This window comes from Leishmania major, chromosome 32 (genome assembly GCF_000002725.2).
Source record: "Leishmania major strain Friedlin complete genome, chromosome 32".
In the NCBI taxonomy this organism is placed as follows: Eukaryota; Euglenozoa; class Kinetoplastea; order Trypanosomatida; family Trypanosomatidae; genus Leishmania; species Leishmania major.
The window spans coordinates 483,010-495,595 of record NC_007273.2 but is presented as its reverse complement, the minus strand read 5'-3'; the positions used below and the strand labels follow the sequence as shown (position 1 = coordinate 495,595).

General features: G+C 56.8%; 3 protein-coding genes across 3 annotated transcripts; all 3 read right to left on the bottom strand.

Annotated features, from left to right (window-relative positions):
• Positions 1 to 2,304, bottom strand: LMJF_32_1270 (conserved hypothetical protein; the record flags this gene model as incomplete). The annotated part of the gene is made up of 1 exon (XM_001685391.1): positions 1 to 2,304. The coding sequence occupies one exon, from the start codon at positions 2,302 to 2,304 to the stop codon at positions 1 to 3; it is 2,304 nt and encodes a 767-aa protein (XP_001685443.1).
• A 5,757-nt stretch (positions 2,305 to 8,061) lies between these two features.
• LMJF_32_1260 (conserved hypothetical protein) lies at positions 8,062 to 9,498 on the bottom strand (the record flags this gene model as incomplete). The annotated part of the gene is made up of 1 exon (XM_001685390.1): positions 8,062 to 9,498. The coding sequence occupies one exon, from the start codon at positions 9,496 to 9,498 to the stop codon at positions 8,062 to 8,064; it is 1,437 nt and encodes a 478-aa protein (XP_001685442.1).
• Positions 9,499 to 10,531: 1,033 nt separating this feature from the next.
• LMJF_32_1250 (putative ubiquitin hydrolase) lies at positions 10,532 to 11,761 on the bottom strand (the record flags this gene model as incomplete). Its single annotated transcript, XM_001685389.1, has 1 exon — positions 10,532 to 11,761. The coding sequence occupies one exon, from the start codon at positions 11,759 to 11,761 to the stop codon at positions 10,532 to 10,534; it is 1,230 nt and encodes a 409-aa protein (XP_001685441.1).
• Between the last annotated feature and the right edge of the window lie 825 nt (positions 11,762 to 12,586).

Here is a 12,586-nt window from a genome sequence, read left to right as displayed (position 1 = left end):
TCACGTGGAGGCGACCGAACGCTCTCCGCGGTACACCTTCAAGCTCAGCCGACATCGAGTAAAGAAGTGGTGCTTGTTGCACCACTCAAAGATGACTGTCCCGATTGAAGGACTAATGTAGTGGCCCGCCTCATTCTGCACGCGTCGACGCGGCACCAGCGACAGCATCGCGCCGTCGTTGCCGGCGGAGACGAAGACAGCCGAGAAGAACACATCTTGCTCGTGCTTCACCGCGAATTCCCAAATAATTTCGCTTCCAGCGTCCATTGCAAAAGACAGCTTGCGCGACTCTCGCGCCTTGAGCACAAGCCTCTCGGCAGTGTAGTGGAAAGGGTGAAAGAAGAGCTCCTCCTCACCCAACTGCTGCGTCACCTGCTCGGTGCAGGTGTCGCCGCATTGCGTCGTAACGCTCGAGGGCGCGTCAATGCAGCTGTGGCTGAGCGTCGTGGAGCGGGCGTCGTCCGGCGTTGCATCCATGGGCGAAATGCAGCCTCCGGGACACTGGCACTGGCCACCCAGCTCCTGCGGTACCAGATCGCTGCGGATGCACTCGCACAGCGTGGCAGCCGTGTTGCTCTTGCTACAAAACGTCACTTTCTCGCGCGCCGCTCTGGACAGTATGCCGCGCAGCATCAGGTACGATAAGCTCACAACGTTCGTGCAGTTAGTAACATACACATGATGCAGCAGCTCCGGGAAGTCGCACATGTTCATTCGAACAATCGAACGCACCATAAGCAGCAGCGGCCTGTAGAGATATCGTCGAACCTTTAGCCCAGCACAGTCGATGACAACAATACACGAGCCGACAAGTGGCCTTCTGCGAAGCATGGCACCGGTGCTGCTGGCTGGGCATGACTCACCCTGCTGGCGCTGTCTACTCCCGCGCTGCGGCTGCGGCAGCCGTTCATCGCGAACCTCATCCCCCTCACGGTTTCGGCGGTTGCAGTAGCGTATGAGCTGCTCCAGCACTAGTAGAGCGTACGTGCTAAAGAGCAACGCCAGTGCACACGGCTCGGCATCGATCGGGGTCAGCGCAAACAGCTCCTGCATCAGCTTCTTCGAATGCATTCTGCCAAGGCGGCAGTACATGACAGGATGCCCCTCAAGGTCCCAGTAGTGGAATGCGAATGGCGCGTGCTTGGTAATGACTGCAACAATCGGCCCCAATAGCCTATGGACGTTAAGGCAGTCGGCGTAAAAGGTGCTGGGTGTTGCCGTCAACGGCCCTGCCACACCCGCCGCGTTGAGAGGTTTCTCCTCCTCTTTCATTGCCGGTGTCTCATAGTTCTGCTCGCGCGCGCCGCTGTTCCCGCAATCGCTGCCGCTGCACGTGGACAGGATCGAGTGTAAGCCACGGTGCCTCCTTGTTTCGGATGTAACGGTCGACATGTTCCGCAGGTGAGAGCCTGACGCGTTTGACGGGGAGCCGGTGCCTTGATGACGGAGAAAAGGAATGAGGGACATGAAGGAGCGCCACCTGGATCCGTCCCTTTTGTTTTCATCACTCTTGCGCCGGTGCTCCTTCGGCGAGAGGGAGCTCCTCTGCAACGCGGCGTCTCGCTCGCGTTCTGCAGTGCCATCTCCCTCAAGGGTCGCCTTCCCGTTTGCAGGACCGATGGGGAGCGTGGGCGAGGAGGAGGCTACTTGCGGCGCACTCATGGCGGGTTGTGAAGACAGGCAGTCGCTGCCGTCAGGGCTCAGTGGCCTTGAGTCGGCCGCCGCGCCAGTTGTCATGAGACTGGTGTAGGGATCCTCGTAATGCGCGTTGCCGTAGTCCAACTGCTCATGCTCCAGTCGAAGTCGACCCTCGGGGTCCAGGCAGGACTTGCCGGAGGAGATGTTGCTAATAAACGGCAGCCGTAGCTCATAGCACACCGTCCGCTGATTAAATCCGCGCATGGGAATAATACACGGGAACAGCGCCATATTGTTGAGGTTGTGCTTCCTGCGCCGCTCGGCGGATCGCATCATTTGCTCGAGAGCCCGTCGTATGTTCATTCCAGTGGCCTTGAGGAACCGGTACACAATGTAACGCGCCTCGCCGGGCGTCAGCCCATAGGAAAAGTCGGCGAGGTATTCCATGGCAGCTGCGCTGTCCGCGGCCGCGTCCGTGGGGGTCGTCGGCGTGTTGTCATTCACCGTAGACCTCTTCAAGAGTTGCTGGAGGGTCTTGATCGCATCCGTTACCTGATGCTCATCCTCGTGATTGAGGTCGATGCTGTCTGTGGCGGACGAGAGCAGGTCGCTATCCTTGTAGGAGGTGTGGAATCGCTCGACCGCCGGTGACTGTGTGCCGTTCATCTGTGAGCGAAGTCGAGCAACACACGAATGTTAACACATCCGATGAGAATAGGAAGGCGGTGCTTCTTGTCGAAGAGGCTCGCATACCGTACCTCGTCCCCTCACACAGACACACCAACCCCACCACCGTGTAATACGCCAGTTGGTAGCAGCAGCACGGAAGCGCCGGTGGCGCGGGAGAAGAATAATACTAAGAAGCGGAAAGAAAACAAGCGCGCACACGCGCGCCTGTGCGCACAAGCGGGACGAGACCAAGTAGCGACAGAGAACGACAAGGAACGCCGCACCGGTTGTAGTAGTGACACAGAGGGAGTGCGCAGCGCAAATATGAGTGGCTAGCGCGAAGGCTGAACAAGTTCATGAGAAAGGCGAAAGAGAGAGGAGGGCAGGATATATATGCGGGTTGAAGCAACGCTGTGGTGCCGTCTCGCACGTACGAGAAATAGAAAAGGGCGAGCGGAGCACAAAAAAAAAGCGAAGAGGAAGCACAGACACCACCCAAAGAGCCGATAGATGCGATGAGAGAGCACAAGTGAGAGCACGACACGACCTTGCAGACCGCTTCTGCTGTCATTGACTCACAACTAACGAATTGGTAGCAGACCCACTTGCCGGGCTATCCATCTCGCACCCGTGCGAAGATCGTCAAAAGAAAAAACAAGAAGGAGAAGAGGGTGGGAAAAAAGAGGAGGGAGTAAAGGCACGTAAAAACAACAACTAAAAGAAGATAGCAGAGAGGCGACTGCTGAAAGAGAGCCACATGCAGACGGTGACAGAATACCACAGAGAACGTTGGCGAGCTCGTCACAGAGGACACCGTGATCAATGCAGGAAGGAGGCAAAGGGTTTTTTCGCTCTGCCGTGGCCTCTGCAGTGAGGAGGCAGAGAGGAATGGCTGCAAGGCAGCCAGCAAGTCAGACAGTGATGCGTCCTCCAATGCTGCTTCGCGCGTGCCCCTTTAGCAGATATGTGGGAAACAGAGACGAAGAACACCTGTCGGCCCATGCGAATCGGCCTCCCTATACTTGGTTTTCATTTTTTTTTACGAGCAGGTGGCCCACGTCATTGTAAGTATAGGGCAACGCAAAGACAGGGCGGGGCTCGGGCACGGAGAGGCTAAGCAACGGCGTCCCCACGCAGAAAAGGCGCGAACAAGAACAGCGCGCGCGCGCATTGCAGCAACGACAAAACAAAATCGATAAGCAACCAAACAAACGTGAAAGGGAAGCAGCGCCCAGTCATCCGTAAAAGGGCCCCACACATCGGTGTTGAGAGCCAAAAGCAATGAACACATTGACTGCAGCTGCACGTCAGCCACGCTTGAGCAACACTGCCGTCGCTGTACATAGTCACCCCTTCTTCCCTAGAAGCCGGGGCCACGGAGAAGCCATGGGCCGGAGAGGACACGCACGCATACACTCTCAGCCGAAGAAGAGAACACCGACAGCAAAACAAACACAAAACGAAATGTGACAACAAGAGAAGCAACGCACGAAAGGGCACACGCGTGGAGAGCTACCATCCTGCACCCCTGCCGCGCGTCATGGTGAAACGCGGAAGCCGAACGCTTGGGCTCGTCTCGGAAAGCCATCTGACATTCTTTCATGAGCGCGGGTCGCGCACACAAAACGCGAACAGAAAACAGAGACATGTGCAGGCGTCCACTCGGTTCCTCATAGGGTACATGTCCCTCTTTTTTTTCGCACTAGCGCTTCTGTGCACACACACACACACACACACACACACACACACACACACGCACATACACGCGAAAAAGTCGCACCACGGAGTTGAGGAAAGGAAGGAGGGGGGGGGGAGAAGGAGTCAGTGGCGAAGCACGTAGACGGCGTCACAACTTTCCACGTGAACAACTTGGCGAGGCACCCGTGCTGCAGGACTAAATTGTTTGCGAAGATGTCCACACAGAGACACACATCAACACCCCAAAATGCAGGCGCGGTAAGGAGACCTTTCACAGGGGCGACAAGCAACAGCCGAGTCCTGATGCAAAGAGGGAACACCACGTCCGCAGCTGCATACAAAGCACAGCGAGGACACTACTCAGCGCTAAGCACGTCAGCCTCCTTTGCCCCCCCCCCTTTGCACCCACACACGTGCCGGCACGCGCTTCAGTATGAACCACGCCTTGCGGTTGTCCCAAGTGAATGCCAGCACGCCTAGCTCCACAGCAACGTACGAGCCTGCGTCCTCTGTCGGCGTGTCCGTCCACTAGAGATGGTCCGCAGTGTGCCCGTCGCGCACCGATATCGCAGGTGGTGGCTCGCCGCCATTGTCCAGCTTCTTTTCAATTCGGTGCTCTACAGACCGCTTCATCATCTCCGGCGTCTGTTGCACATTCCAGTCGCGCACCAGAATGGGGCGAAAGCAGGGCACACGATTCTGGTTGTGCGTCGTCGGCGCGCCTGGCGAGGTCGGGAATTGCGGATGTCCGGCCGCATCACCTGCCTCGGGGAAGTACCAAAGGTCTTTTGCATGCGATCCGCCAGCTCAGTGATTTTGTCCTCCCGCTCTTGTGTGAGACGCAGGTGGCGGTGCATCTTCTTTCCGGGCGTCGCCGTCACGGCGTGGGCGCACCTCTCGGAAAGGTAAGCTCAGCTTTGTGCGTTGATTGATCGCTGGAGGGGAGAGCGACGCGCTGTATGATGAGCGACGATGCTTGTACCTGCCGCCCTGCCCTGCTCCATGTGCATGAATGGGTGGTGTGGGGTGGCAAGCAAGACTACTTCTGCGGAAGCGTGAGGCGGTGTGCCCGCACAAAGTGGGGAGACGTCAGAGAGCACATGAAGGAAAGAACGAGAGAGACAGTCGACGGAGAAGCGAAGAAGGCGCTGGACAGCGAGGACTCCTTATTCGTAATTTTGAGCGCCGCGGCCTCGTTGAGCCCCCGCAGCACACAAGTGCGGTCATATTGCCCGTACGCACAAGAGTCTGGATGCCTCTTCACAATATGGTAGACGGGGGCGTGTCCCGACAGTCCTCTGTACGGGTGAGAACGTGAGGTTCGGCTTGCCCTACTGACGCACGCCGTGACAGTTTTCAGGCTCATCGCTCGCTGTATCGTCCCTGCGTGACCGAGGATATAGAGAACGACTCTCCGCCAACTCGGCGGTGGACAGCGAAAACTCAGGGAGCCTGCTCGCCTCTCATGCGGCTATTTTTGTCGAGTTTAGCTCGTCACAGCGCCTCGTTTCGTTGCGGGAGCAAGGCCGTGGTAGCCCAGAGCGGTGCCGCACAGGACGGAACAGATCACAAGTGGTGCCGCCTCCTTTTGTGTTTTCGTTTCATAAGCCATCGTCTCTTCTTGTTTTTCCCCTCCTCTCCATGGGGAAAAACAGAGAGCCCGTCGATTATCTTATGACTTGGTGGGGAGGATGTACGTCGCGTTGCGTCGCGCTCTCCTTCGGCAGCCACAACTGCATACATGCGGGGTGACGCGCACACACATATATACACACGCCGAGATATTCGTCGAAAAACACATTTTGCGCACAGGCCTACGTAGGTTCGTGTGCGCCAAGCATTCACATCATTCAAAGGAGATGCCCGCACGATACCACACCCACCCGCCCCCAAAATGAGATAGACGGACAACCACCCGCACAATGAGCGTCTATCCTCTCCTCCCCCGAACTCGTGCTGATCGCACGAGCGAGGGGGCGGGCTTGAGGAGAAGTGCGCAAACACACAAACAAAACGAAATAAAGTTGATACGCACATCTTTCGACGCCCCCTCCCCTTTAGCCCCCGCCCCGAATCCCAAAACAGGAGGAGAAGGAGGAGCGGTAATCATGCACAAAAAAAAACGTAAAAGGATGTGGAAAGGAAAGGAAGCCAACGGGACATAATGGAGGCGAGTCGAGCAAAGAAACGAAATCGGAGCCAAGGAGAGAGAGAGAGAGAGAGACGGAAGGAGGGAAGGAGGGAAGGACGACGTATAGACAGACAGACAGAGAGAGAGAGAGAGAGAGAGAGGAGAAGAGGAAGGAAAAGCCTCAACAACTGTGAAGTCGTGTGTGCGTGCGTAGTATGAAAACGGTGAAGTGCCGCAAAGGACCAGCAGGTATCAAGAGAACGAGATGCCCTTCGTTTGCGACACCGCCGCATCGTCAAGTACTCTGGTCATCATGCCCCAGATGTTCGGCGCGGGAGGACGCAAGTATGCACGCCGGCACACACGTCGAGAACAGGCCGAAAAAAAAAAACAAGAATGATAAAGATGAATGGGTATGCACATTATGAAGACATGGAGAGACGCGGATGCGGACGGAAGGAGGTCATAACAGTAAAAAAAAAACACGAAACGAATACATAATCACAAAAAAATACAGGGCATTCGCCAACACGTACACATACGGGCACGAGTATGGATCAACGATGGTACGCATGGCCACGCACACACAAAAGCTGAAGAAAAAAGAAAGGGGTTGCGTAAGCACATGAGCAGCACACAACAAAGCAAAGAAAAAAGGAGTATACACAGAGAACGGCACACGGGCCCAAGGACGTACATTTCGCCTCTTCAGCGTGTCATTCCTCCACGAGGAGTTCGAACAGCCCTGCCGTCTAATCGAGGTCATGCGCCTAACAAGAGGTTCTCGTCCCTTCTTTGCATACGTGATGCGCACCAGGCGTCAGACGGAGACTTGGGTGCATCGCACGCCTTCATCCAAGCCAGTTGCCTCCAGGGTCCTGCTCGAGGGCGGAAAGTGTCGGCGTCTGCCGTGCGGGGAATAGGGGCTGGGCAGAGGCGCGTGCCGGATGAACTCCAGGAGGCACTTCGCAAGCTGCAGACCAGGGCGCTCGGGGAGCCTGCACACCCTGCTGGAATGCCACGCATCCCCCCACTCGACTCACTTCACGCTGCTGCGTTTCGTAATCCAGCTGGAAAAGTAAAGAGCAAACAAAAAAAGATACTGCAAGCTGCACGGAACACAGCACACGAAGCCCCCACACCCCCGCCAAAACAAAACATACTGCCACACCTCATATCATACATTCCCACCCTTGTGCGCAGAGCGAGAAGGACGTTTGCAGAAAAGATCACACACACACACACGCATAAAACAACAAAACAACGGGAAGACTCACACGCGCACACCGCCAGCAAACACACCGGGCACACGTACACATGCACACACAACGTATCCCACTCCGAGTTTTTCACCGGTTCATGACAAAACGCCTGTTCACCGTATGCGTGTGTTCTCATGTGCTAGCAGCGAAAGCAAACAAAGGAAAATACGCCGCAACAGAAATGAAGAGGTCATTGTGAAGACGTAAGGCGAATGAGGAGGAGGGACGCGTGCAGAAAAGATGAGGTGTGTTGGTGTGCGCACGTGTAAGACGGCGGTTGTCGTACAAGGAAGTGCGGTACAGCGAAAACGGTCAACCTTGCAAAACTGAAGGGGGAGACACACCTAAACAAAGGGGAGGCGAGGTAGGACGCCGCAACGCACCCCGTGGTCAACCTGTGGAAAAAGGCCGCCCTGGCTTGAGCGCGGCTCGCTTGTCTCAACGTGCACCTCCGTCTCCAGCTCTTGACTGAAAGCGTGTCGCGTGAAAGAGTGCGGAGGTGTAGCTGGCCCCCCGCGAGGGTGGCGCTGAAAGTGCCCAATGAAATACACACCCGCACACACATTACACACGCAGACACCTTTACACGGGAGAGACCCGAAAAAGAGCTCAACAGCGACAGAGCAGAGGAAATACACGCCATGCATTGCGTACTGGACTGCTTTACTCAACGGGCGACTCCATCATCGCTTCCGACTTGTAGACGCGCATCTGAATGCCCTTGTCGCTCACGATCGACTTCGAGTTGTCCCAGACGAGCTGCAGAATGCCGTCCTCCGGGGCCATGTAGCTGTCTGCGCCGTCCTTCAGTTTCTCCTGCTTCACCACCGGGTTCTCGGTCGTTGTGCGCTTCACCGACGTGTCGATGCGCACCCTCACCTTTCCACCCTTCGACTGCGCCGTCACGCCCTGCTGCTTCGGGTAGAACAGGACTGAGAAGCGCACATCGGTACCCTTCGTCGTCGAGAACTCCCAAATCACCTCCTCGCCCTGCTGCAGCTCGAACACTCTCTCGTGCTTCTTCCCAGGGCCCACGCTGATGTTCTCCGTGGTGACGTCATCCTCGTCGTCAACCTCCTCGGTCGTGAAGACGGCGTTAGGGTTGTAGGAGGCGATGCAGCCGCCCTCACATTGGCAGTGGCCGCCGAGAAAGGCCGGCACACGCTCCAGACCGATGACGCTGTCGAGCGCCGCGGTCGTGTTCTCGGGGGACACAAATGTGATCTTCTGCTGCACGCCCTCGCCTATGGCGGATTTCAGGAGTCTGTAGGCAAACTTCACCATGGGCGGGCAGTTCACGACAATGATGCGGTGGATGCAGTCCGCAAACACGCAATGCATCTGTTGCAGCGTCGCCTTCGTCTTTTCCAGCAGTTGTCTGTCGATAATCTTATAGCTTAGCCCTTTGCAGTCCACGACGACGGTGCAGAAGTTGCGGCGCGGTGCGCCCATGTCGATCTCAGGTTGCGGGTGGGCTGTGAGAACGGCGTCCTGGTACCTGCAGAGTGTCCACCCCGTCTCGATGATGCCGCCCCCAAAGAGTTGGAAGAACTCTTCGATCGTGGTGCCAACCGGGACATGCGGCTTTAGTTTCCGGAGGACCGAGCGCGTTTCCATGCGCCCGACGAGCCAGTAGACCACCGGCAGGCCACGGCGGTCCCAGTAGTGAAACCCGCCATGCACCAGTGGCGTCATCGTCTGCATGCACCGGTAGAGCGGCGTGTTCGTTGTTCCGAATGGCTGCTTTGTCCAGGCCGCCACGTTGGCCTGATCGTAGCCACGAATCGAAAAGGCAGACGGCAAGATCCAGTCATTGCCAATGCGGAATTTCTCGAAGAAGAGGCACGCATCCTTCGCCATCTTCACCGCTTTCTCCACGTTCCAGTGCCGCGCGACGAGGAAGGCGTATGCCAGAAGACGAAGGTCATTCTGCGGGGTGGGCAAGTCCGCTGTGCCGCGATCCAAGGCGCGCTGGAAGAGCAGCGGAAACGCTGACTTGTGCTGCGCCCTCAGCGTGTCCAAAACCTGCGTGATGCGCTGCTCTGACGCGGCGGTGATGGGCTGGAAAAGCGGCAAGGGCTCGAGGGCAAACGTGGACATGGTGCCCTCACGGGATGGCAAAGCGGGAGGTGCACCACGTCGGTGGGACGGGAGAAGGCGAAACCCGCGGCTGCGCTTCTACCTCACCGATGTCTGTGGTCTTCTGCGGCTGTTGTCTTCGAAGTAGGAATGAAAGTGGTGGTGATGTATGCGTGATTCGACAGTTGCTGTGACGACAACACCAGGCAAGCTCGAGCAGACACGCACACACACACACACACAAAGACTCCTTGAACTACGGTTAGAGCACGCACGCGCAAAAAAAAAAAACACAGAGCGGGAAAATGTGGAAAAGACGGCGGTCTAGGGTCGAGGCGATCTGATGGGCCAACAATCAAGCACGGAGAAGCGAGAACATGTGCGGCACAGTTTTGCCGTTGGCGTCGAAAAGGCGTGTGCGTCGGATACAATAGGCGCATGAAATAATGGGGGCAGGGAGGGGGAAGGAAGGAGAAGTGGAGACAGTATAGACGAAATTGATGAACAGCAGCGAAACGCAGAAACACTTCTGCACACACACACACACGCACACACGATTCTGTGTGCAGAAGGCCTGTTGACCATAACGCTCGCTGCGGCAGAGCGAGCGAGCGAAACATCACTCCTTCTCCTTTTCGTGATTTCATGTGTGGAGAGAGTAGCGAACGAGCTGCGAAGCGAGCCGAAGGGAAACGTAAGGAAAGCGGTAGCTTCATCCCTCCCTAAGCAAGAGCGCGGTGCGTTGTCGAACGCGACGGTGCAACGAGATGTTGAAGCTCGAAATACAGGTACACAATGTATGTGGCCGATAAAGCAGCCGCGCAGGCCCGTAAACGAAGAAAACCAAACCTTTTTTTTTGCTAAGGGACGAAGACGCGCACACAGGACGTCCACACCACAGTTGGACAGCGACGAGCACAGACACGTACGCGACGCGCAACAAACACAACAGCCATCGCAAAAAAAAAAGCACACAAGATAACAAAAACAACAAAAAAGTACAACTGTTGTTGTTCAAGGTTAGAGGGTTTGCGGCAAGCGGGGAAAGGGGACATCAGCTTGTCTTCTGGTAGACGAGAAAGTACACGGTCTCCTTCTCCATGTTCTTTGCTGGACACACGGAAATGTTGGCGTCATTGCAGAGAATCACTGTCGCCGCGCCAGGCGGCGAGCGCAGGATTGCAGTATCCTTGTTTCCCGGCTCACTCGCCTGCACCTTCAGGGCAGCTGGGGTCGCAGCGTGGTGCATCAAGTAGGTGACATAGTGCCCCCGACTAACGGCGTCACCGCGGTGGCACACAACCGACAGGAGACGGTACATTCGCTCGGTGTTGCCAAGTGTATCATCAGCGCAGATAGTACGAGGAATCAGCAAGGTGCGCGTGACACGCACAACATTGTCGAGCTTCACGAGCTCGCCCTCGCGCGTCACGGCCCAGCGGCGCAGCTGCAGAAAAAGAATGGAGGGTAGATGGCCGAGGCGGAGCGTCTTCTTGAGGTTTTTCTCGTGCTCGCTGTCATAAATGCGCTCTGTCATGAAGGTGCGCTCGAGAGCTTGCTCAACAGTACACTCCGGCGCAAAGCCAACGTCGACGGGGAGACAGTAGTACCTCTCGATGAGCACTGACACGCGGTTTCGCTGGCGCTGCTTCCCTTGCAAGTGGCTCTCCAGCGTTCCGCCAAAGATACTTGAGAGCAGTTTTGACTGCCCTCGCGTATCCTCGTGCTCCCGCACCGCCAGTTTCTCCTTTCCCTTCACAAAGGTCCAGCCCTTCTTGGGAAAGGTCGAGGTGGTGGCGTCGTCCGGAGCATCGGTGCGGCCACCACCACTGGCGGTGCTCGCCGTGGCAGCAGGGCCAATCGACCCCATTTCACTCTCCGTAGCCGCTTCAGAGGCGTCGGCCTGCTGAAACGCTTCCTCGAGACCCACCAGCTCTTCATGCACACGCTCCAGCAACTTCTGCAGAAACTCCTGCGCATCCTCCTGCACAGAGCCGTCAAGGATCCGCTGCGAGGCGGGCACCACGGCCGACCGAGGAGCGCCGCTGTTACTGTTGTTGGCGCCAGCAGGCACGCGTGGCATCAACGTTGGGGCTATCATCGCTAGCCGCGTGAAACCGGGCTTCCAGTACTGAAGTGTCCACTTTCCAAGGGTCACCAGGGTCGGGCACAGCTGGCGTGCCTGCGCATCACAGCTGACGGAGACGGTCAGTTGCGCAAAGGAGGGTATGAACATGAGTGCCTGCAGCATCGAATTCATGAAGCAGAAGTTGCTGTTATTCATTATCCCACGCGGGTACGGCAACTCGTTGAAGGATTGTTGAAGCGTGAAGGGGCGCCTTTTCTCCTCCCGCCTTCGGTGTCGACCAGCACCGCCCCTGACACTGCTACCGTGGGAGCCACATTCACTCACTCGAACTTGGTCGTACAGCTCTCGCAGCGGCGCGCAGTCGGTGTAGACGTTAGGCTGGCGTGGTGGCTGAAACGGTGACGACGACGCCGCAGCCTGCGTAGCTGTGACGCCACAGCCATTGGAAGAGGCGAGCGCCGCTGCTTCCTTGGCGCTGGCACCATTTTTGCTTACACCCTCCTGTTCTTTGTTCCGTGGTCGGTTTGATTTCTTCTGCGCCACCTGTGACCCCGGTGGCCCACCCATCGGGGCTGGACTACACCAGAAGTGTAGGTTCAGCGTACCGGCAGAGGGAGAGAGAGAGACACACACACACACAAGAGGGCGGCGGTTGACCGCCAACCGCCCAGTACGCCCGTGTCCGCCCTGCTACACTACAAAAGACCGTTTACGGTGCACTTGTATGGCTGCACGCCTCTCGAGTCCTTGTTTCTTTTTTGTTTTCTCTTGCGTGTGCGGACCCGTATGTACGAATGATACCGTCCACCGCACATAACTGGTGTAGCAGGCTCACATCGGCGTTGGCACAAGCGTTTTGTGCACCCAGATACACAGAGACCCGCACGTACACAAACACACCATCCACCGCGGGCCAGAGAAGCACGCAAGCACATCACACAAGAAAGGGGAAGAAAGGCGCCTTGGAAATGCATGTCCGCTAGAATAGAAACCGCGGATTCACATCCGTGACAAGAAGGA